Source organism: Diceros bicornis, unplaced genomic scaffold, assembly GCF_020826845.1.
Source record: "Diceros bicornis minor isolate mBicDic1 unplaced genomic scaffold, mDicBic1.mat.cur scaffold_124_ctg1, whole genome shotgun sequence".
NCBI lineage: Eukaryota > Metazoa > Chordata > Mammalia > Perissodactyla > Rhinocerotidae > Diceros > Diceros bicornis.
In genome coordinates this window covers 407920-430575 of record NW_026691044.1, presented here as the reverse complement: position 1 = coordinate 430575, position 22656 = coordinate 407920, and the positions used below count along the sequence as shown (strand labels likewise).

The 22656-nt window shown below is 43.4% G+C and overlaps 2 protein-coding genes across 2 annotated transcripts in view; one reads left to right on the top strand and one right to left on the bottom strand.

Annotated features, from left to right (window-relative positions):
* LOC131402527 (centrosomal protein kizuna-like) overlaps positions 1-1256 on the bottom strand; it is a 32512-nt gene extending 31256 nt beyond the window's left edge. The window contains exons 1-2 of the mRNA XM_058537230.1: positions 659-1256; positions 111-214 (exon numbers count right to left, since the gene is read on the bottom strand). Coding sequence (XP_058393213.1) covers positions 111-214; positions 659-1256 — 702 coding nt within the window. The remainder of the gene's footprint in view (positions 1-110; positions 215-658) is intronic.
* LOC131402530 (adhesion G protein-coupled receptor E4-like) overlaps positions 1-22656 on the top strand; it is a 494190-nt gene that overhangs the window by 290187 nt on the left and 181347 nt on the right. The window lies entirely within an intron of this gene.

Genomic DNA, 22656 nt, shown 5'->3' with positions numbered 1-22656 from the left:
TGCTCAGAGTGGATTAATTTTAAGGCCTCTATTCCATCTTCTCCCTCCATCTTGTCACTCGGATCTGGCTGTGGTTCTGGACTCTCTAAAATCAGACCATCTTCACTTACGGCAACTGTGAGGTCACTGCTGCTGCTCAGACTTTCCTCTTCCTGCTGTTGCTGCATTTTCCTGAAGGGCTTCTGTGCCTCGGGGTCCCCGTGAGGAGGATGATCTGGAAGAGGGGATATGAAGAGACTACTGATCACTAAGTGCAGGGAGAAGCGAGGTAAGACGTTCCACCTCACAGAATGGGATTATTCATCAGTTAAAACATGTAGAAACAATCCATGATTAATTACAGTATTTAAAAACTCATTAAAAATATTTTATTAAATATATTAAAAATATAACAATGAGTTTAAAAATCAGAGAATTCGCTTGTAAGAATATTTCCACATACATATTTAAGAATTCATTAGAATGGAATTTGTTGGCAAAGTCACCACTGTACTTTGTTTTTTGACAAAAGATAAAATTAGAGAGTACACTTTGTTCTTACATAAGACCACTACCACCCAGAAAAACTAAATACCAACAAAAATCAGCAAACAATCTCAGCCTCTCACCCCACCTGAGAAACCTTCCTGAGCAGAATGCTTCTCTTGAGAACACTTACTTTCAGATGCACAGTATTCTGAGACTGATATCGGAGCGACTGGTAGTCTGGCACTGTCTTCCTTGACTTCAATATGTTCCCGTGTCAGTATTTCTCCCTCTGATGCCCCTGATCTGCTGGAACTGTCACACTTTAAATCAGTGGTTCTGCTTCCTGGACGTAATCTTCCCCGTAACAGGGAATGGAGTTCAGCAGACTTTTTGCTTTCAGATAAATTACTCTTGCCGTGACGTGAGTTGCTTCCTATCTCCAAGCAATGAGTCTGTTCCTCCTCAGACAATGGGCTGGCTGTGACTGGCGTTTTCTCACCAATCTGAAGAGATGTCCTTCCATCTATTTTGTCAGACTTATTTAAGCACTGTGTGCCACTATTAGTGCAGACTACATAGCTGTCTGTCACATCACTGCTCTGGGCTGTCTGTTGCTGTGAACGTGGGTCAAGAATTGTTCTGAAGTTCTTCGTGGGTTGGGGAGATTTCTGCTCTGTACTAACATCTCCAGCGCTTGAGATGGCTGACATCTGGCGGCCCATAAAGATTGTTGCTGGTTGATACAATCCTCTTGACACAGCTGTCCCCAAGTTAATCCCTGCCTGCATTGCAACCTGCAGCACCAAAAGAGACGTGAGTTAAATGTATTGTGTATGAACAATTAGGTTGTTTAGGTTGTTTTCAGAAATGAAATGAGGAAAAGGAAGCATCACCATTGAAATCAACAGCTACCATGTTTATAAAACTCATGGCTTCCTACAAAATGAATGAGCAAAAAACTGGTATAGTCCATACTCTTTAATTTTAAAAACAGTGTTGGTTCACAAAGCAAATATTGTCAAGGAACTATGGAATCTATATTTTTCAAAAAGAAATGCATACATTGCACAACTATGTGAATGTACTTAACGCCACTGAATTGTACACTTAAATGTGGTTAAGATGGTAAATTTTATGTTATGTATATTTTAGCACAAGCAAAAAAAAAAAAGCTGTGAGTTCTAGCCACTTTCCTCAGAGATGCTCAGATTTGATGGAGCTAGGAAGGTACCTGATGGAAAAAAAAAAAAAAGGGAGAGGGAGAGAAAGAGATGCATACAAAGGACTACCAGAGGTTTCAAAACTCTATTTCTGGTAATATGTGTAATATAAAAAACCCTCCAATAATAACATTCAAGATTGCATTATAATATTCTGCATATGTGCAAACAGCCATAATTTCTAGTCAACCTCAAATAACAACAACAGTTTTTCCTGAACATTTTCAAATAATTTTAAATACATTTAAAGCAATTTAAATTTACTGGCACGTCTATCAGGAGAATGAACATTGTCTCTTCCTTGAAAAGAGAGAGGGGAGGGGAGAGGTGGAAAAAGAAACAGAAGCAATTGGTTCAGTGGCTTGATCAAGGACGCACAGTGGGAAGCAGAACTGGAAGTAACAACCCTGAAGCCTTGAGGAATTTAAGTGCTTTTCTTCCAAAGAGACCAAAGCATCTCCACATATACAGTAGCATTTAGTTCACAGAGCCCTACAGAATAGATGGGGAGACATATTTGCACCCCTTTTCTGCATATGGAAAAACTGAGGCCCAAATGTTCAGACAGAAAATGCCATAAACACAGCTGAAACAGAATCAGGTGTTGCTTCTCTTCAAATATACCATCTCTTCTATTCCAAAAAATAAAAGAAACAACTTTGATGTTAAAAACAAATGAACAGAGATGTCAGAGAAAATGGTAGAATAAGAACCTCTCAAAATTCTATGTTTCATAAAAGAAACAGTGACACTGGAAAACATCTTCGACACTGGAAAATAACTTAGAATTCTGGAGATTAACCACAGGCTTGCAGCAATCAGGGGAGCATTTACTCAAGAAAAACAACTGAATCTTGGTAGGAACAGTACACTTTATGGTGCTTTATCTTGTCCTATTCTCATTTCCCCCTCTTCAGGTCTGCGGTAACTTTGAAAATCCACAGCCTGTAACCCAGCAGTCTAACAGCTACTGGAAAGAGTGGAAAAGAGATGGAATTCCTTCAACACCCCATTCTCAGAGAACTGTCATTACGTGACTTATCTGGTGGTTTCCTGGAAGGCTACACTCACAAGACTGTCTTTTTTTGACTTGACTTGAAGCTCACACAGTGCAAAAAGCCTTCTCCTTGGGGGTATTTGTCAAAAATAATCAGAGACAGGGGCCGGCCCAGTGGCGCAGGCGGTTAAGTGCACGCACTCTGCTGCGGCAGCCCGGGGTTCGCCGGTTCGGATCCCCAGCATGCACCGACGCACTGCTTGTCGAGCCATGCTGTGGCGGCGTCCCATATAAAGTGGAGGAAGATGAGCACGGATGTTAGCTCAGCGCCAGTCTTCCTCAGAAAAAAGAGGAGGATTGGCATCAGATGTTAGCTCAGGGCTGATCTCCCTCACAAAAAAAAAAAAAAAAAAAAAAAAAATCAGAGACAATTGTTTAACATCAAAGCTGTATATAAAAGTTGGGCAGTAGATAACAGTTGGGCAAACAACAGGCTAACTAAAAACCTTAAAAGGAAAAGCTGGTTAACAAGATGTCCACAGGGGGCTTTGAAAAGCTCCAACACACTCCTGGAAATCCAGATGGCCACCTGCACGCTCAGGCCTTGGGCATGCTCAGGAAAAGTCCTGAAAAGGGCCTAAGCTCTCACCTCAGGCTTGCCCGGAGGCTCTGTGCAAGCACTTAGTAAAGGTCAAGGTGGAATTGTAAACTGCCTGGATGAGGGCTGAAGGTGTGCCCGAAGACACACTCAAAGCCCCTTGGCAAAGACTGTGAAACTTACTGGTTTTAGGCATTTCAAAAAACTCTGTCTAATCACCAAGACAAAAAACAACAAATGTTGGAGAGGATGTGGAGAAACAGGAACCCTCATACACAGCTGGTGGGAATGCAAATTGGTGCAACCTCTATGGAAAACGGTATGGAGATTCCTCAAAGAATTAAAAATAGAGATGCCCTATGATCCAGCCATCCCACTACTGGGAATCTATCCAACGAACCTGAAATCAACAATCCAAAGAGGCTTATGCACCCCTATGTTCATTGCAGCATTATTCACCATAGCCAAGAAGTGGAAGCAACCTAAGTGTCCCTCGACTGACAATTGGATTAAGAAAATGTGGTATATATATACAATGGAATACTACTCAGCCATAAAAAAAGACAAAATCGTCCCATTTGCAACAACATGGATGGGCCTGGAGCGTAATATGTTAAGTGAAATAAGCCAGAAAGAGAAAGACAAACACTGTATGATCTCACTCATATGTGGAATATAAACCAACACATGGACAGAGAAAACTGGACTGTGGTTACCAGGGGCAGTGGGGGTGGGGGGTGGGCACAAGGGGTGAAGGGAGTCATATATATGGTGATCGACAAACAAAAATGTACAACCCAATATTTCACAATTTTAGAAACCATTAAAACATCAATTAAAAAAAAAAAGAGAGAGAAACCTCCACAGAAAACCCCCAAAATGAAATGGTAGTCAGAAACACAAAGGAAGAGAAACAATGGAAATATAGATTAGGTGGGATTAAGCCCTCATGTATCAATAATCACTCTAAATGTAAATTGATTGCATTCTCCAATCAACAGACACAGAGTGCTGGGGTGGATTAGAAAACAAGACCCAACAATATGCTGCCTCCAGGAAACACATCTCAGCTCTAAAAACAAACAGGCTCAGAATGAAGGGATGGGAGACAATACTCCAGGCAAATGGCAAATAAAAGAAACTAGGTGTTGCCATACTTATACCAGACAAAGCAGACTTCAAGATAAAAAAGACTATGAGAGACAAAGAGGGGCAGTATATAATGATAAAGGGGACTTTCCACCCAGAGGACATAACACTTATAAAGATATATGCACCTAACACAGCAGCACAAAAGAATATAAAGCAACTATTAATAGACCTAAAGGGAGAAATTAACAGCAACACAATAATAACAGGGGACCTGAACAACCCACTTACATCCATGGATAGATCATGCAGAGAAAGGCAACAAGTAAATAGTGGAATTAAATGAAACATATGATCAGATGAACTTAATTGATATATATAGGGCATACCCTCCTAAAACAGCAGAATACATGTTCTTCTTAAGTGCACATGGAACATTCTCAAAGATAGACCATATGTTGTGAAACAAGGCAAGCCTGAATAAATTTAAGATTGAAATCATATCAAGCCTCTTTTCTGACCACAATGCTATGACACTAGAAATCAACTACAAGAAAAAAGATGGGGAAGTCACAAATACGTGGAGACTAAAGAACACGTGACTGAAGAACCATTGGATCAATGAACAAATCAAAGGAGAAATCAAAAAATACCTGAAGACAAATGAAAATGAAAAGACAACAAAAGAACTCTTACAGGATGCAGCAAAAGCAGTTCTAAGAAGGAAATTCATAGCAATACAAGCGCACCTCAACAAACAAGAAAAATACCAAATAAGTAACCTTAAACTACACCTAATAGAACCAGAAAATGAAGAACAAATGAAGTCCAAAGTCAGCAGAATGAGGGAAATAATAAAAATTAGAGCAGAAATAAATGAAATAAAGACTAAAAAAACAGTAGAAAGGATCAATGAAACAAAGAGCTGGTTCTTTGAGAAGATTGAAACAAAATTGACAGACCCTTAGCCAGACTCACTAAGAAAAAAAGAGAAAAGGCTCAAAGACATAAAATTAGAAATGAAAGAGGAGAAATTACAACAGATACCACAGAAATCCAAAGACAGTTAGAGAATACACTGAACAACTTACATGCCACCAAACAGGATAACCTAAAAGAAATAGATAAATTCTTAGATTCCTACAACCTCCCAAAACTGAATCAAGAAGAAATAGAGTAAATGAACAGACCAATCACAAGTAAAGAGATCAAAATGCTCATCAAAAACCTCCCAAAAAACAAAAGTCCAGGACCAGATGGCTTCTCTGGAGAATTGTACCAAATATTCAAACAAGATTTAATACCCATGCTTCTCAAACTATTCCAAACAGTTGAAGAAGATGGAACACTTCCTAATTCATTCTATGAGGCCAACATCACCCTGACAGCAAAAGCAGATAAGGATAGCACAAAGAAGGAATATTACAGGCCAATATCACTGATGAACACAGATGCAAAAATCCTCAACTAAATATCAGCAAATCGAACACAGCAATGTATTAAAAGGATCATATACCATGATCAAGTGGAAATTATACCAAGGATGCAGGGATGGTTCAACATCCGCAAATCAATCAATGTGATACACCACATTAACAAAATGAGGAATAAAAGTCACATGATCCTCTCCACAGATGCAGAGAAAGGATTTGACAAGATCCAACATACATTTATGATAATAACTCTCAATAAAATGGGTATAGAAGGAAAGTACCTCAACACAATAAAGGCCATATATCACAAACCCACAGCCAACATCATACTTAATGGTGAAAAACTTAAAGCCATTCCTCTGAGAACAGGAAGAAGACAAAGGTGCCCATTATCGCCACTCCCATTCAACATAGTACTGGAGGTTTTGGCCAGAGCAATTAGGCCGGAAAAAGAAATAAAAGGAATCCAAATTGGAAAGGAAGAAATGAAACTCTTGCTGTTTGCAGATGACATGATTGTAATTACAGAAAACCCTAAAGAATCCATCAGAAAACTATTAGAAATAATCAACAACTACAGCAAAGTTGCAGCATACAAAATCAACTTACCAAATCAGTTGCAATTCTATACTTTAATAATGAACTAACAGATAGAGAACTCAAGAATACAATCCCATTTACAATTGCAACAAAAAGAAAAAAGTGTCTAGGGATAAATTTAACCAAAGAGGTTAAAGACCTATACAATGAAAACTATAAGACATGATTGAAAGAAATCAATGATGACCTGAAGTAATTGGAAGATATTCCATGCACATGGATTGGAAGAATAAACACAGTTAAAATGTCCATATTACCTAAAGTAATCTACAGATTCAATGCAATCCCAATCAGAATCTCAATGACCTTCTTCATAGAAATGGAACACAGAATCCTAAAATATACATGGAATAACAAAAGACCTCGAACAACCAAAGCAATTCTGAGAAGAAAGAACAAAGCTGGAGGCATCACAATCCTAACTTGAAAATATATTACATAGCTACAGTAATCAAAATGGCATAGTACTGGCACAAAAGCAGACTCATAGATCAATGGAACAGAACTGAAAGCCCAGAAAGAAAACCACACATCTGTGGTCAGTTAATCTCTGACAAAGGAGCCAAGATCATACAATGGAGAAAGGAAAGTCTCTTCAATAAATGCTATTGGGAAAACTGGACAGCCACATGCAAAAGAATGAAAGTAGATCATTATCTTCCACCATACACAAAAATTAACTCGAAATGGATAAAAGACTTGAATCTAACACTTGAAACCATAAAACTCCTAGAAGAAAATATACGCAGTACAGTCTTTGACATCGGTCTTAGCAGCACCCTTCCCAATACCATGTCTACTCAGGCAAGGGAAAGAAAATAAAAAATATACAAATGGGACTACATGAGACTAAAAGGCTTCTGCAAGGCAAAAGAAACAATGAACAAAATGAAAAGACAGGGCCAGCCCTATGGCTTAGTGGTTAATTGCGTGCGCTCCGCTACTGGCGGCCCAGGTTCGGATCCTGGACGCGCACAGACGCACCCCTTGTCCGGCCATGCTGAGGCTGCGTCCCACATACAGCAACTAGAAGGATCTGCAATTATGACATACAACCATCAACTAGGACTTTGGGGGAAAAAAAAAGGAGGAGGATTGGCAATAGATGTTAGCTCAGAGCCGGTCTTCCTCAGAAAAAAAAGAGGAGGATTAGCACGGATGTTAGCACAGGGCTGATCTTCCTCACAAAAAAAAAAAATGAAAAGAAAACCCACCAACTGGGAGAAAATATTTGCAAATCACATATCTGACAAGGGATTGATTTCCAAAATATATAAACAACTCATACAACCCAACAAGAAACAAACAGACAATCCAATCTAAAAATGGGCAGAGGATATGAACAGACATTTTTCCAAAGAAGATATAGAGAAGGCCAACAGACACATGAAAAGATGTATAACATCACTAATTATTAGGGATATTCAAATCAAAACTATAATGAGAGATCACCTTACACCTATCAGAATGGCTATAATTCCCAAGACAAAAAATAACAAACGTTGGAGAGGATAAGGAGAAAAGGGCACCCTCACACACTGCTGGTGGGAATGCAAACTGGTGCAGCCACCAGGGAAAACAGTATGGAGATTTCTCAAAAAATTAAAAATAGAAATACCATACTTTTGAGCTATCCCACTACTGGGTATTCACCAAAAGAAATTGAAATCAACAATTCAAAGAGATTTATGCACCCCTGTGTTCACTGAGGCATTATTCACAATAGCCAAGACATGGAAGCAACCCAAGTGCCCTGCTACAGATGAATGGATAAAGAAGATGTGGTATGTATTATATACAATGGAATACAACTCAGCCAGAAACAAAAGACAAGATCGTCCTGTTTGCAACAACCTGGATGGACATGGAGGGTAAGATGTTAAATGAAATAAGCCAGACAAAGACAAATATGCATTATTTCACTCATATGTAGAAGATAAACATACACAGGGATAAAGAGAACAGATTAGTGGTTACCAGAGGGGATGGTGGCTGGGGGTTGAGTGAAAGAGTTAAAGGGGCACATATGCATGGTGATGGATAAAAGTTAGACTACTGTTGGTGAGCACCATGCAGTCTATACAGAAATTCACAAATAATAATGAACACCTGAAATTACACAATGTTAAAACCCTTTATAATTTCAATAAAATAATTAAAAAAGAAAAAAATAATAATTCATCCGTTTTTATGGTTATATAGTATTCCACTGTGGGGAAATACCACACTTTGTGTATCCGTTCACCAGTAGATGGACATTTGGGTTGTTTTCTGTTTTTGTATACTATAAATAGGTTGTTATCTACATGTGTGTACAAGTCTGTGTATAGACCTACGGGTTTATTTCCCTTGGATAGATTCCTAGGGCAGGAATGGCTGGGTAGACTTATGTAATTATTAAAGACGCATCCAAGCTATTTTTCACCAGCACTCGATGAGAGTTTCAGTGACTTGAAATCTTCAACAACACTTGCTATAGTCAGTCTTTTTACTTTTAGCCATCCTCAAGTGTGGTGGAATCTCATGATGACTGTCACTTTCATTTCCCCAATGACTCATGTTGTGAAGGAGAAGGCGAGCCACGCACAGACTGGGAGAAAACATCTGCAAAACATATCCCTAGAAAAGGACGTGTATTTATAATATATAAAGAGCTCTTATAACCCAATAGTAAGAAGACAAGCAGCACGTCATGGCTTACCAGGAGACAGCAGATCAGGCCTGTGATGAGCACCAGGATTCCCGGGAGGCAGATGAGGATGAGGGCCCAGAAGGGGAGGTCTGGGGAGACAAATGGTGGGGTGAGCCACCTCCTGTCATCGCCCCAGGGCTCCTGCTGACCCCACTGTGCCTCAACTGTCCTTGACAAGGGTTGGCCAACTTTCCTCATCATCCAAGACCCTGTGCGCATGGTTCTCTTCAATGAGGCACAGCATCAAGATACTCGCCCCCTACCGTGGGCTGGGGCTTCCTGCAGGTTTACCAGGCTTCTCAGTCAAGGTGTCATCTCTGTTGGGAGAATATTCTGGAAGTGAATCAAATGGAGAATGCATGTGAGTGTGGTTCACTCTTTTTAACAGAACTTTTTAGACACAGAAAAATAAAGGGAACAGTCTCATAAACATTCATCATCTAGATTTAACCATGTATATTCCATCCAATTAAAACAATATTTTATCAATGTATAAATTATTAACACTTGCCAACCTTGATTCATCCCATGTTTTCAATGAAATATTAAAGTCAAGTAGACATCATCATGTTTCACCCCATTTTAGTTTCCATCTCTAAAACGTGACCACACATTCCTACAAAATCCAAGACCATTATCACAGAACAAAAGTTTAGTAAATTAAACCAAATTCATAACTCTGGGCACAGAGGATTGAATTTGAGCTGGACTTTCTTATGATGGCCGGGGGGAGAATGGGTCATCACAGTTGGCAAGCCTATGGGATCTCTCTAAATTTGTAAATTCCCACTCAAAAGTGTTCTTCCCTGCCTAGAAACACATTCATCCCCTTCTCCTTTATCTATTTGCTTAATATTCATTTTCTAGGATTAACCTACAATGTAATATCCTGCGGGAAGACTTCTCTTATTTCCGCCTGCAAGTATGAGTTTTTTCACATCAATTAATTGATAATTTTCAATTCTCTATTCTTGTTATTGCCAGCTACAACATAAACTCCAGGAGGGTAGGACACACAGCACCCAGTGGGCTTGGGGGGAGGATGCATGTCCCCCTTCTTGTACCTCTAGCCAGACAACCTCTTAGAGGTGTGCTGTCTGATATGGAGCAGCAACAAGTCTCTTTTTGAATTAAAATTAATTTTAGTTAAATAAAATAAAAATTCTGGTACCTCAGTAATATTAAAACTCAGTAACAATAAAGACCAGTCCCAATACCGTCCTTCGAGCACTCAACAGCAATATGTGGCTATGCACTGGACAGCACAGATATAGAACATTCCACCACTGCAGAAAGTTCTAGCACATTGGTGCTCATCTAGAGCGGGACTTGGCAAACTATAGCCTGTGGATCAGTAACCACATGACCCCCAAACCTGTAAGTCTGTTTCACACACAGCTGGAGGCCCTCACTGACCATCTGGCCCAGTGGTTTTCAGTGCAGAGATGAGGAAACAAAAGTCCAGAGAAGGGAGGTGACTACTATGAGGTCACAGAGCTGTCTAGGAGAAAGTGAGGGCCTCCTATATTACACTGGTGTCCTTTTCTCTCTCTCAACGGTGGGTAAAGACTGGGGGACTATGCCACCTCCTGCCAGCCTGAGATGGTTCAATGCTCTCTCAGCCCCAGGCATCCAGAGTCCCCAGAAAGGCCTCACTTCCTTTCCCAATGACCAGGGAGCCTTACCATCCCCAAGGACACTCTTCCTGTCCAGGGTCAAGTTCTGCAGCTGGGTACCATTCTGGCTCAGCTGCAGGAATTCCTCATAGATGGCAACTCTGTCCAGTCTCTGTGCCAAGGCGACAAGGTACACAGGGAGTCCACTCCAGTGTGGTTACTGTGGGGGACAGACCTGGAAGGACACAAGGGATGAACAAGGGTGTCTGGAATTCTACCCTGAATCTAGATTCCCTGCTTCTGGGTCCTGTTCAAGAGAACTTTCTGCAATAATGTAAACATTTGCCTGCACTACCAAATACACTCATTATTAGCCCCACGTTGTTATTGAGCACTTAAAATGTGGCTAGTGTGTGTGAGTGAGGAACTGAATTTCCCATGTAATTTCATTTCAAGTAATTAATTTATAAATAAATAACCACAGGGAGAACATTTTTGAAACTTTGGAGTAAGGACTTCTGCAAATGCATAAAAACAATGAGAACACTGGTAAAAATGGTCGAAATCAACTTTTCAGAAGTCTAGAAATTAATCAAAGGCTTGTAAGACTCTGAGGAGGGTTTAGTGAAGACACACGGTGGAATCTTGATAAAGGGAGCAAACTTCGTGGCACTATAACTTGCACTATTCCCATCCTGCTCTCACAATATCCTCCATAACTTTGAAAACCGTCAGTCTCAGAACCATGGTGGCTGAGACAACCCGCAGCACAGCAGCCATAATGGGTGTGGAGCTCTGAAAAGACCCCTCCCCACCCAACTGCAACTAGCTGACCTGCCTGGCAGCTCCCCGAAAACGCCCCATGTTCAGGGCTTGTTGTTACTAGACTCAGAGCTTGCCCAGGGAGGAAAGTCTGTCCCCAGGGCACTTGCTAAAAACAATCAGGGCTAATTGTTTTCTATTGTAGTTGCCTGAGGGAGTGACACCAGGAGAGGCAGGCAAGAGGTGAGCCAACAACTTAGAAGAAAAATTGGGGGAATGAGATGTCCACAGGGGGCTTTGAAAATCTCCAGGGTATTTGCGGGCATCTAGAAGGCCACAAGGGCTCAGGGATGTGGCATGCCCAGGACAGACTTGAGAACGTCTGAATCTCTCACCTCTAGTTGGAGCGGTGGCTTAATATCTGAAAACTTGATTATGTAATACACCATATTAATAGAATAACGGCCAATACCACGTAATCTCGACCATATACATAGAAAAGAATTTCACAAAATACAACACCCTTCATGTCTAAAAAAGAAAACACTCAACAAATTAGGAATAGAAAAAAACTTTCTCAACCTATAAATAGCGTCAATGAAAAACCCACAGCTAACACCATATGCAATGCGGAAAGACTGAAAATTTCCCCCTAAGACCAGGGACAAGACCATGATGTCTTCCCTCATCTGATATGTTAATCACAGGTACTAGAGTTTCTAATGAGGGCAATTAGGCAAGAAAAAGGAATAAAAGAAACCCAGATTGGAAGGGAAATGGTAAAACTATTTGTTTTGCAGAGGTGAAGATATTGTATATAGAAAAACCTAAAAAATACAGCCCCCCCCCAACACACAATATGTGAATCGTATCCCAAGAGGTGTATAAAAAATTTAAATTGCCCCATGTGGTTAGTGGCTCCACTATTGGAGAGCACAGTTAGACTGCTGATATTTGTTGAAAGTCTCCAAAAGAGGAGGAGGAGGAGGATGCTGGAGGTTGGTGGCCCCAAATGTTAATGCTTTTCTCAACCCCCGAAAACCTATGGAAGGAGATGGTAGGATTAGCTGACAGGGATGTGGGGGAGAATGGGCACCATGTCAGTGACTTCCAGATCAAGGATGTGTCACGGGAGCTCAGAGCCATCAGCCACCAGCTCAGCCAATGCTTCCAATATCCTCAACCTACATCAAGTCGGTGACCAGGCAGGAGTGGAATATGTCTCACAGCTGGCTGCCTCTGTAGAGCTTGGTGACCTAGAACAAACGCGAGGGAGAATGGGAGAGATGGAGGTCTCCTGGAGACGCAAGGGGCCACTGGAGCCGGTGAAAGATCACAGACCTTGGGGCAAGGGAGACCTGACTTCAAATCCTGGCTCTGCCCCTAACTCATTGTGTGACCTTAGGCACAATACTCCCTTTTCTGAGTTTCAGTTTACCCATGTGAGAAATGGGGAAGGCAGCTAGGACATCACCTCTGGAAACTGAGAGAACCCAGACACGCAGGGAAAGTGAAGGACTGAAACAACCATGTAACAGATGTAAGTCAGATGGAGGAATGAGGGTGCCTTCAGGGCAAGGAGAGATGGGACAGGGGAGAACCCACCTGGTCCTGGGTGTCCCTCAGCAGGGCGGTGTACTCCGAGGATGTGGGCTCCGGGTTGCTGAGGTTCCAGCTGATGCTGGGGAAATGCAGCTGGTGTTCTCTCTGCATGCATAAACTCCAGGGTGCAGAGCCTGGAGCCACCGAGAGGAAGAGCAGACACGTGGAGACTGTCAGCTCCCAGCAGAGAGGCATGGTGGCCCACGGGGTCACGGCGGTGGGTGCAGACAGCGTCCACACCGGTGGCTTCCCCATCCTTCTCAGGCCTGGGGAGAGAGGTACGTGGGGAATCTAGAGAGAGGTCCTGAAACCTCTGGAGTGGGGGCCAGAACAGGAAGGAGGAAATGGGAGGACAGTGGGGAGACTGAGAGAGGGGTGGTCACAAAAGTGGTCATTAGGGGCAAATGCTCAGGGGAGGGTCTTACCTGAGGGAGACCGGTCTGAAACGTGTAGAAGGGGCCCCGGCTGCTCTCCTTGAACAAGGATCCAGCTGGGGAGGAAGGAGGAGGAGGATGAGCAGGAGGGACAGGGATTGGGGGAGGGGCTGGGTGGGATTTAACCCACCAGGAGCTGCTGGAACCAGGGTCTCACCAGGCTCTGCAGGACCCTCTCAGTGGAGTGGAACGTGGCTGAGCCATTGCTCCTGTCTGATGAATACTGGAGGGTGGAGATGGGGAAGGTGACTGTGAGGGTCTTCAGGTTGTGTCCCAAAGCTGCAAGACGAGAGGGAGAGCGATGGCCATCACTGAGAGCTGGCCTGAGACCAGACCAGAGTCCTGCACTTATTATCATCTGGCGTCTTCTCTCCCAGGGGCACCACCACCCACCCGTGTGGTCACCCAAGTCAGAACCAGCACATCTGCTCAGCTCCTCCTCCCTCCCAGTAACACCCATTCACCTTGCACACTGGTCCTCACATACACTCCCTCTCTCCATCCCTGTCCCAGCTCAGGGGACTTAACTTCCTTCACCCGGACCAACACCCCAGCAGGCTCACTGGATGCTCTGTCTAAAGGATGTTCTACATTGACCACTAGAAGAATCTTTCTGAAATGAATACCTCACTAGGGCCACCACTGCTCTAGTACCACCCGTGGCTCCCTATGGCCTTCAGTGTTTAGTTCAACCTTCTTGACCTGGCACTCAAGGCTCTACTCAATCTGGCTCCTGCTGACCTTTCAGTCTCATTTTATCCATCTACTGCGGGTTAAACTTTATGCTTCACGCAACCCAAATTCATTTCAATTCTCCGCATATGGCGTATTGTTTCTGGTGCAAGCCTTTGCTCATGGAATCCTCTCTGCCAGAAAAACTCTTCATCCTCTACCTGCCTGGGTCCCTCCTGCTCATTCTTGAAGACTCTATTCAGATGAAACTTTCTCTAGCAAGCTCTTCCTCTGCAAACTATGCCAGGTGCCTCTTCCCGAAACCTCCCACACAGTGTTATATTGGTGTGTTAATTTCACAAGGCTAGGGGCTCTCTGAGGGCTGGCCTCAGACTGAATCATTGGTATAATCTTTGTGATCAGCACCATTTCCTCAAAACCAGAATCTCACACTGTGGCTGCCCAGCTCCTGGATCACAACTGGCTGGTGGAGGAGTGGGGCTGGAGAGCTTCTCTTGGGAAGGAAAAGGGGCCCCCAGACACCTGTGGTGGCTTCTGGTGGCACAGGTGATGATCAAGTATGCAGGGACGTGGTGGCTGGCTCGGGAGCTGTGGCGAGGGCTGTCATCAGGGAGGGACAGAGTGGGAGGAGCCCCCAGGCTCACCCGGGCTCCAGCAGTGGCTGTCCCAGGACCACCATTCACAGGTGAAGCATAAATGAGAGTGAGGGGAGGGGTGACTGTGTGAGTAGAGGGATGAGCAAGCCTGTGGATGAGAGGAGCCCAAGAGAGAGAGATAGGTGAACAAGAGAGACTGAACTCGGAGGAGAGACACACGGACGGGCAGAACACTGGACAGACATACGGGATACCTGGAAAAGGAGGACCAAGCGTGAGGCTTTAGGAGAATTAAAGTGAAAACCACTTTAATTGGTTTAAATGTGGTGGAGAACACGTCTGTCACTAAGGCTTTCTCACCCTGGGCTGGAACTCTCCACCAGAACACGGGAGAGAGAGAAGGGATGAGTTAGGGCCCTTCCAGGTCCTTCTCTCACCAAGGACAGTGGGTGCAGGAGAACCACTGCTCCCCAACCCCAAATGGGGATGGAACCCAGGAGATGAGGGCCAGGAATACTCACTGGTAGTAGTCAGGGCCACAGCTCCATAGGTGTCAGCTGTGGAGAGAAGGTGAGAGGAGCTGAGCAAGAGCTGGGGTGAACATAAAGGATTAAGGGAGAGGGAGGATGTAGGGAGCTTTGTGGGAAAAGCTTAGGGAAAAGCAGAGGGGAAGAGGGGAGGGGTGTTCAGGGGGGATGAAACGAGATGGAAGGTGGCTGGCCCCAGTCATCACCCCAGAAGACTGCACCCCGACCAGAAGGAGACAGAGATGGATCACAGCTCACTTTAGAGCAATGGAGGCAACACAGAACTATGATAGGGACAGAAAGCACGGCTGTAGCCAAGCCCCTCAACACTGACATAGAGGCTGTCCCCATCCAGGATGAAGGAGCCCAGGTGGGGGACGCCCTGGCTCTCATGGCTCAGCTCCCAGTAGAGTCGCTCTCTGTTCAGCCCGGGACCTGCGGGGGTCAGAGTGGAAGGTACAGACAATGTCCACCCCACTGGCTGCCCAACCTTCTCAAGCCTAAGGGAGGTAGAACATGGGGACGTGGAATACTGAGCAGGGGTCCTTCTGAGGGTGGAAAGCGAGAGAGGGGAAGGGAGGAGGCTGAGGGAGAGGCTGAAGGGGCTGCCCTGATGCCTGGAGGGGCTCTCCTCGGTGTCTCCCGTCTGAGACAACCCCCTCACAAGTAAGGCCTGACTTCCTTTAAGATGTGGAGGGAGGCCTGTGAGTGGCTAAGTGGGGTGAACACACAGACCTGGGTGAGGGGGCACCTGCAGGTCTGCACGGACAGCAGCGAGGAGCACAGTCAGTGCCCTGTGCCATCTGACAGATCCAAGCAAGAAAGTACCGTTACCTTCTCGCAGTTCTACACTCCAAGGTCTTCTCTTTCTACTTCTTTCCTACTCCGCAGCCATCACCCAGGCCTAGGGAACAATCACCTTATTCGTAACCTTCTTCCCAACACCTCGTATCTGCCTCTTAAGTCTTCATTCTTAAGCCTCAAGTCCATTTTAACCCACGTGCTTAGACCAAATGCCAATCACATCACCCATCTGCTCGCACCTCTCCAGTGTCTTCCCACTGGTCTTAGAACAGAGTCCAAAGTCACGCCTGACCTGGTCCAGCCTGTTCCCCTCGCTGGTCTGGCTCACACCCCTCCCCCTGTGTTGACTCGGCTCAGCCATCCCTCTTTCAGGTCATGGACACACCAGGCTCTCTGCTTCAGGGGTGTCCTCCTGCGGGTCCCTCTGCCTGAAACGCTCTCTTGAACACACTCCCACACCCTCACTCCAGTCTAACCCTCCAACCACCTAAATCCAGTCCCAACTCCAGCTCTCAAGCTAAATATCAGTCCTTCTCAAGAGCGCTTCCCTGCCCCCTCAGGTTTAGTCCCCTTGTGCCAAACTCCCAAATCACTCTCATCATGAACTGTCTACAATCCAAATTCCCTAACAGAATATAAATCCCATGGAGGTGGGACAAGGTCTGTTTGGTTCTCCAGGTCCCCACGCATCTGGCCCAGGGCCTGGCTCATCAGATGAGGAACCATCCTGGTCTGAACGCTAAATGTCCTGTGTCCTGGAAAACCCCTCTGTTCTGAATAAATGAGGATGGTGGGTCACCATAAATTGTGCACTCAAAGAATATCTACTGCATGACAAGCACACATTCCCTCAAGAACGTCCCAGGAATGCTAGAATGAAAAAGGCACACAGACATACACACACAATTAGGAGAGGCCAACAATTATATATAAAATTACTTAACAAGATTGTCTTCAACGTGAATCACCAGACTGTTATTTCAGAAAGGATTCAAGAAGCAAAGTTAATTCCCTTTAGAATGTGAGGTGGAGAGGACAATCTTTTTGGAGACTAGTGCCCTACCCTTCTATCTAAAAGGTGTTGCTTAATATTCCTCCAAATGATTTGAAATCTCATAAACAACAACAATATGCTGAAAATAAATCCAGCTGCTGGTCAATTTAACTTTACATTTCTGTTACTAACATAAAGAAGTTCAAATCATATTTTTCTCCAGGTGTCTGTAAGATTTTGAATCTTTGTGGAGCATTTACAGGTCTTTAGAAGTCAAATTGAATAGGCCTGAGGAATGTTGCTGAGCATCCCTGCTAATATTTAATGAGATGTCTTGTAATACTACATATACACGTAAAACATTTATATATTTATATTTATATATGAAATCCTGACTTTTGAGAATTCGGAATGCAGGTAAGTCTATATTTCTTTACTGTTACACATATTTACACTTATTTACATATATTTGTTTAATGTGTTCTTCTTTGCAAATAACTGTATTTTCTGAATTATTTACACACACAGAGCCTCACAAACCTTACCATCTTTCCCTTGAATATAATCCATCAAACATAAATAATTTTCCTCATGATACCCTCACTCTCAGTGAGTCCTTGTGCTGACAACCTGAGCCCAGGAAAGCCCACTGGCAGGTCTTCTGCACAGCGGAGGCTGCTGGAACCTGTTGGTACGAGGTCCACAGGGTACTCACCTGGTCACACAGAAATCCACGGATCAGCGAGGACAGGTGGACCCTGAGCCTGGTTTCAACTCAAACTTGAGCCCCACAGACACTTTTCTTTTCTAACGGAAAAAAAAAACAAAGACTGCTTTTGAGGCCTTTTACAGGGAGTAATACAGGTGATGGAAGGAAAGCCCACCACACTTACTTTTCTTTTTCGTATTTACTGATTTAACTGTAACTGTTGGCTGAGACTGGATTTTCCCGATTCCTATCCAGTCACCTGCTCCCCAAGATGGGAGAAGCAGCTCCGTGCTGTGTGCACTTGAGTCGCTCAACTCACTTGGCTGGACAGAGACTTTTTGGTGACTCCGGACCCTTTAAACAAGCTTGTCATTTATGGCCCCTGTAAGTGGCTCGCTGACTGGTAAACAATTCCCACACTTCATTCAGGGCTCAGGAGATTTTCAGGCCCTGGAGCAGGTTTCCCAACCTCCGCACCATTGACATCTGGGGCCGGATGATTCTCTGTCGGGCCGTCCTGGGCCCTGGAGGACGCTGAGCAGCATCCCTGCCTCCCCCTCTAGATGCCAGGAGCGCCCCATTAGTAACAACCCAAACACCGCCTCCAGACGCGGATAAGCCCCCTGGGGACAAAATCACACGGAGGACGGTGACGGGGACTCTGAGGAGGGGCCGGCGGCACCCGGAGCCGGGAGGAACAGCAGCCTCCGGCGCCCTGAGCGAACAGCCCGGGGAAACGGGGCTCCGGGGGGACGGAGGGACGCCGGGCCCTGACGGGGCTGCCCGCGGCCCAGGCCCCTCCCTGGACCGCGACCGGAGACGGGACCGCCCGCCGCTTACCGCGCCTCGCCCCTTCGGCCGAAGGTCCACGGGAATGCGGTCCGCGCCGAGAAGACTGGACACACCGCGCAGACCTCCCGCTCCATCCACGGCGCCGCCCGCGCTTCCGCTTCCGGTCTCGGGCGGGCGTTCTGGGAGGACGGACGTTTGGGGGCTCCGGGTTGAGGCGGCGGGCGGGGCGGGGCCGCGCACCCCAGCCTCGGGGGAGGTCTCCCGTGTCTAGAGTGAGTGCGAAGCTGGGCCGCGGGCTGGGTCAGCACCAGGGACAGGGACGGAATCTAGGGGCGGGAACCAGTTCTAGGGGCGGGCTGTGGGCGGGCACAAGGGTGTGAGTGACACCAGGCCCGGGGGTCGGGGGGACAAGGGTGCGGGCGGGGCAATGAGCCGGGACCAGGCTGCGGGCGGAACCAGGCCAGGAGGTTGTCCGCGGAGACCAGTTCCAGGGGCGGGAAGAGGCGGGGGTGGGGCTGGAATAAGTCAGGCCGACTTCACAGTGGGAGGAAATCAGCTCCAGGGGCGGGGCTGGAGGTGATGCTTTCCGTGCACCCCTAGACTGTACAGGTAGCTGGATGTTGAATAGCTTTTCTTCATTCCTTTCCCTAAACCTGGAGTCATTCTATCATGGCCTTTTTTTTAATTCTTTCACTATTTTTTTGTAAAAAGTGATATCTATGACATCATTCATCAAGTAAATAACAAATGGAATGAAACCTATTTCCTTCTCCATCTTTATAATGCAACAATTGTGCTTTTATTTTTTCTGGCACAAAGAATCATCGTAGTAAATTACTCTGGTCTTTTTTATGGGATATAATAAATATTTTTTAAAAGACACTTTTAGATTTTTTTCTTTTTAATTTATAGCCAGATGCATTCTAACAACAAACATAATTTGTAAACATGCTCTCTCCTCCAGCCCATTATTATTTCTGTAATATGTTATTTCATGAATTATCTTACTGGACAGAACATTTAGCAATGTAGAGACAACTTTGGTAATAAGTATATATGAATTGTTTGCTGTTTTGTTTGGTAAGACTGGAATATTGTACTTTAAATATGATGGGATTTTTTTTCATTATTTACCTATTCCATCATCATCCATGATCAGTCTTTTATCATCTCATTCCAGTCATATTAGTCATATTCTGAATGTCTGAATATGCCACATGAAAACATTTAAAAAAAACTTTATTGAGGTATGACTGACATACAAAAAGCTGTACATATTTAATGTATACAACTTAATGTGTTCGGAGATAATATACACCCGTGAAACCATCACTACTCAAGTCCTTAACCTATTCATCACCCCCAAATGTTTCCTCCTGTCCTCTTTAATTTTTTTATTTAACTTCCTTTTTTAAAATACTTTTTTTCTTTTGAGGTAGGAATACTTAACATAAATCTACCCTCCTAGTAAATTTTTAAGTCTACAGTACAGTATTGTGAACTATCGGCCCATGTTGGATGGTAGGTCTCCAGAACTTATTAATCTTGCATAACTTTTGTTGCTCAAACATCTATTGCCAAGAGGCCCTCTTCATCTTTAACTGAAAAATCCCCCCATATTTTTAAAAGCTCAACTCAAACATAAGCTTTCCATGAAGAATTATCTGATTTATCCAAGTAACACTATCTACTCTTGTTGACTCTGCTAACCTCTAACTACCTTTATTTTGGCACTTTTCAAATTGCCCTGCTATTCTTTTTCACATGTACCTCACTATGATTTCTTGGAAAGCAGAGCCTTTATCTTATCAAGTTTGCATGCTCAATTCATTGTTTATGTCTTCTACTAGAGTAATAATAATATAATATGTCCATTCATTTATTGAATCTTTAGTTCTGGTTTTTGCACACCTACTATGTGTAAGGCATAGTGCTCGCCACCTTGGGTGTAAAGATATGAATAGGAGGCATGTGCTAAAGACACCCACACTTACTTCCATCATAATTCCATGTGTGTTATTCTGTGATCAAGATGAGTATACGGTGCTACGGAATCTCTAAGTGTTTGCCTAACACATCATGTGGTTTAAGGGTTGTATTCCCTTGAGAAGAGCTGCTTCAGCAGAACCTAACAATGTGAGTATAAGGAAGCCAGATCAAGGTAACTCCCAACATGGAAACGATGTATTGATTTCCTAAATGAATGTATTGAATGAGTGAATGAAATAATAGAAAATAATGAAGAAATGTGATGCTATTGGTTACTCTCAGATCCTTTACATTTTATTTGGAGACAAAGAAGAGGTGAGAGAAAGTGATTGTGTAATTTTGCCAGTTCATACCTGTCTGATTACATATTTCTCTCTCTGGGCACAATACACAGACAAAGCAGCAGGTAGCTCTCTCTTCCTGAGGGATGTTCCTGAATCCTGGCTGACAGAACGTCCTACACCCAGAGTGGGGAGTTTGAAAGAAGAGAATTATTGATGATACTGAACAATACTATATAATTGGATAATATCTTTTTATTTAATAATATTGAATAATTGATAATATTGTTTAAATTATCTCAAAACTTATCTTAGAGATCACCTATAAGATTTGACATGATTGATGCACCCAGGGAAAGCAAAATAAAATCAAGGTCAATCTGCAGAAAAGAGTTCCCAACACGAAAATACGTACTGATTTAAAAAATTTTCCATCTCAATGACTAGGACACTTGTTTGTTTTATGGAATGGGGCATCTGGCAATAACAAATGTGATTCTGAATATGGTATTCCAGGATTACTTTTTTGAACTATAAGCAGATTTTACCTTAATAAAAAATAATATTTTAATTCATACAATGCATTTATATGAGAATTGTTTGATTAGTACAAATTGTAATTATTGAATTTATTTAGTAATGTATTTAATGTCAGGTAGATTATACACCAAAGACACAGGGACAGGCTTGAATGATATAATATAGCATCTTGAGGGATGGCTTACAAGACTGAGTTCTAAAGGGAAATCTGAAGAAGAGGAAGAATGCAGTTCCTTGGGAGCCAAAAGAATCTTTTTTTCTGATGGTGAATTTTTCTACAAGAATGTATAAAGTTGGGATGAAGAGATGGAAATATAAGGAAAATTAATAAAATATTGAAATATTAAAAAAAACCCTCAATGTCAATTCTTTTGATTTTCGTTAAAGAGAATAAAATTTGTTTTCTGGAAGAAAAGCGTATGGCAAAAGACAATTTGAATTGTATCTTTAAATCATCAAAAGTCTAGGTCGTCAGCATCTGTTATATCTTCAGGGCACAATGCATGCAGAGCAATAAATTTGCAAGCACATGAGATTGACACTTTTTCAGCTTAAATGGGAATTCAATCAATTTTTTATCAGCTCATCCTATTAAATTGGTAGCCTCACTGTCCTGCTGTAATGTATAAAGCATTTCAAAATTCCGGAATATCTCTTTAATTACAAGTGTCCTTTCAATATCTCTTGGACAGTAAGAAAAATTATATCAACAAATGAGAATTTTGTTATGAGTTAAATGATTTCACCATTATTTTCATATATGCTCTCTATCTTGTGATGTAGATGATTAATCCAAGATTGACTTGTCTGCAACCTTTTTGAATCGCATGGCCCAGTCTATCAGCTCCTCATGTATGATGAAACCTTGACCACGTGGTTCCTGGGGAACAAACTCCCTTACTTTCACCTGAAGTCCAAGACCTTTAGGAAAATCATATAGTTCAGAATTACATGCTGTGACACAGAGTTTCTTTTCTCATCCAGTGACACGTGAGCTCCAGTGCTTTTTTTAAATTGGGTGTTTCTTAGGAATGGGTGGAGCTAAAAGGGAGACATAATTGGGAAATGAAATGAGCATGGAAATTGAAGGCAGAAAACCCAGATTCGAACTGGTGGGGATACTGAGTTGCCCAGCAATTAGATTTTTTCCCCTCTATATTAGTCATCCTCTGAATAAGTTCAATTTGGGGAGTGTTTACTATTCTGCACGCTTAAGGAAG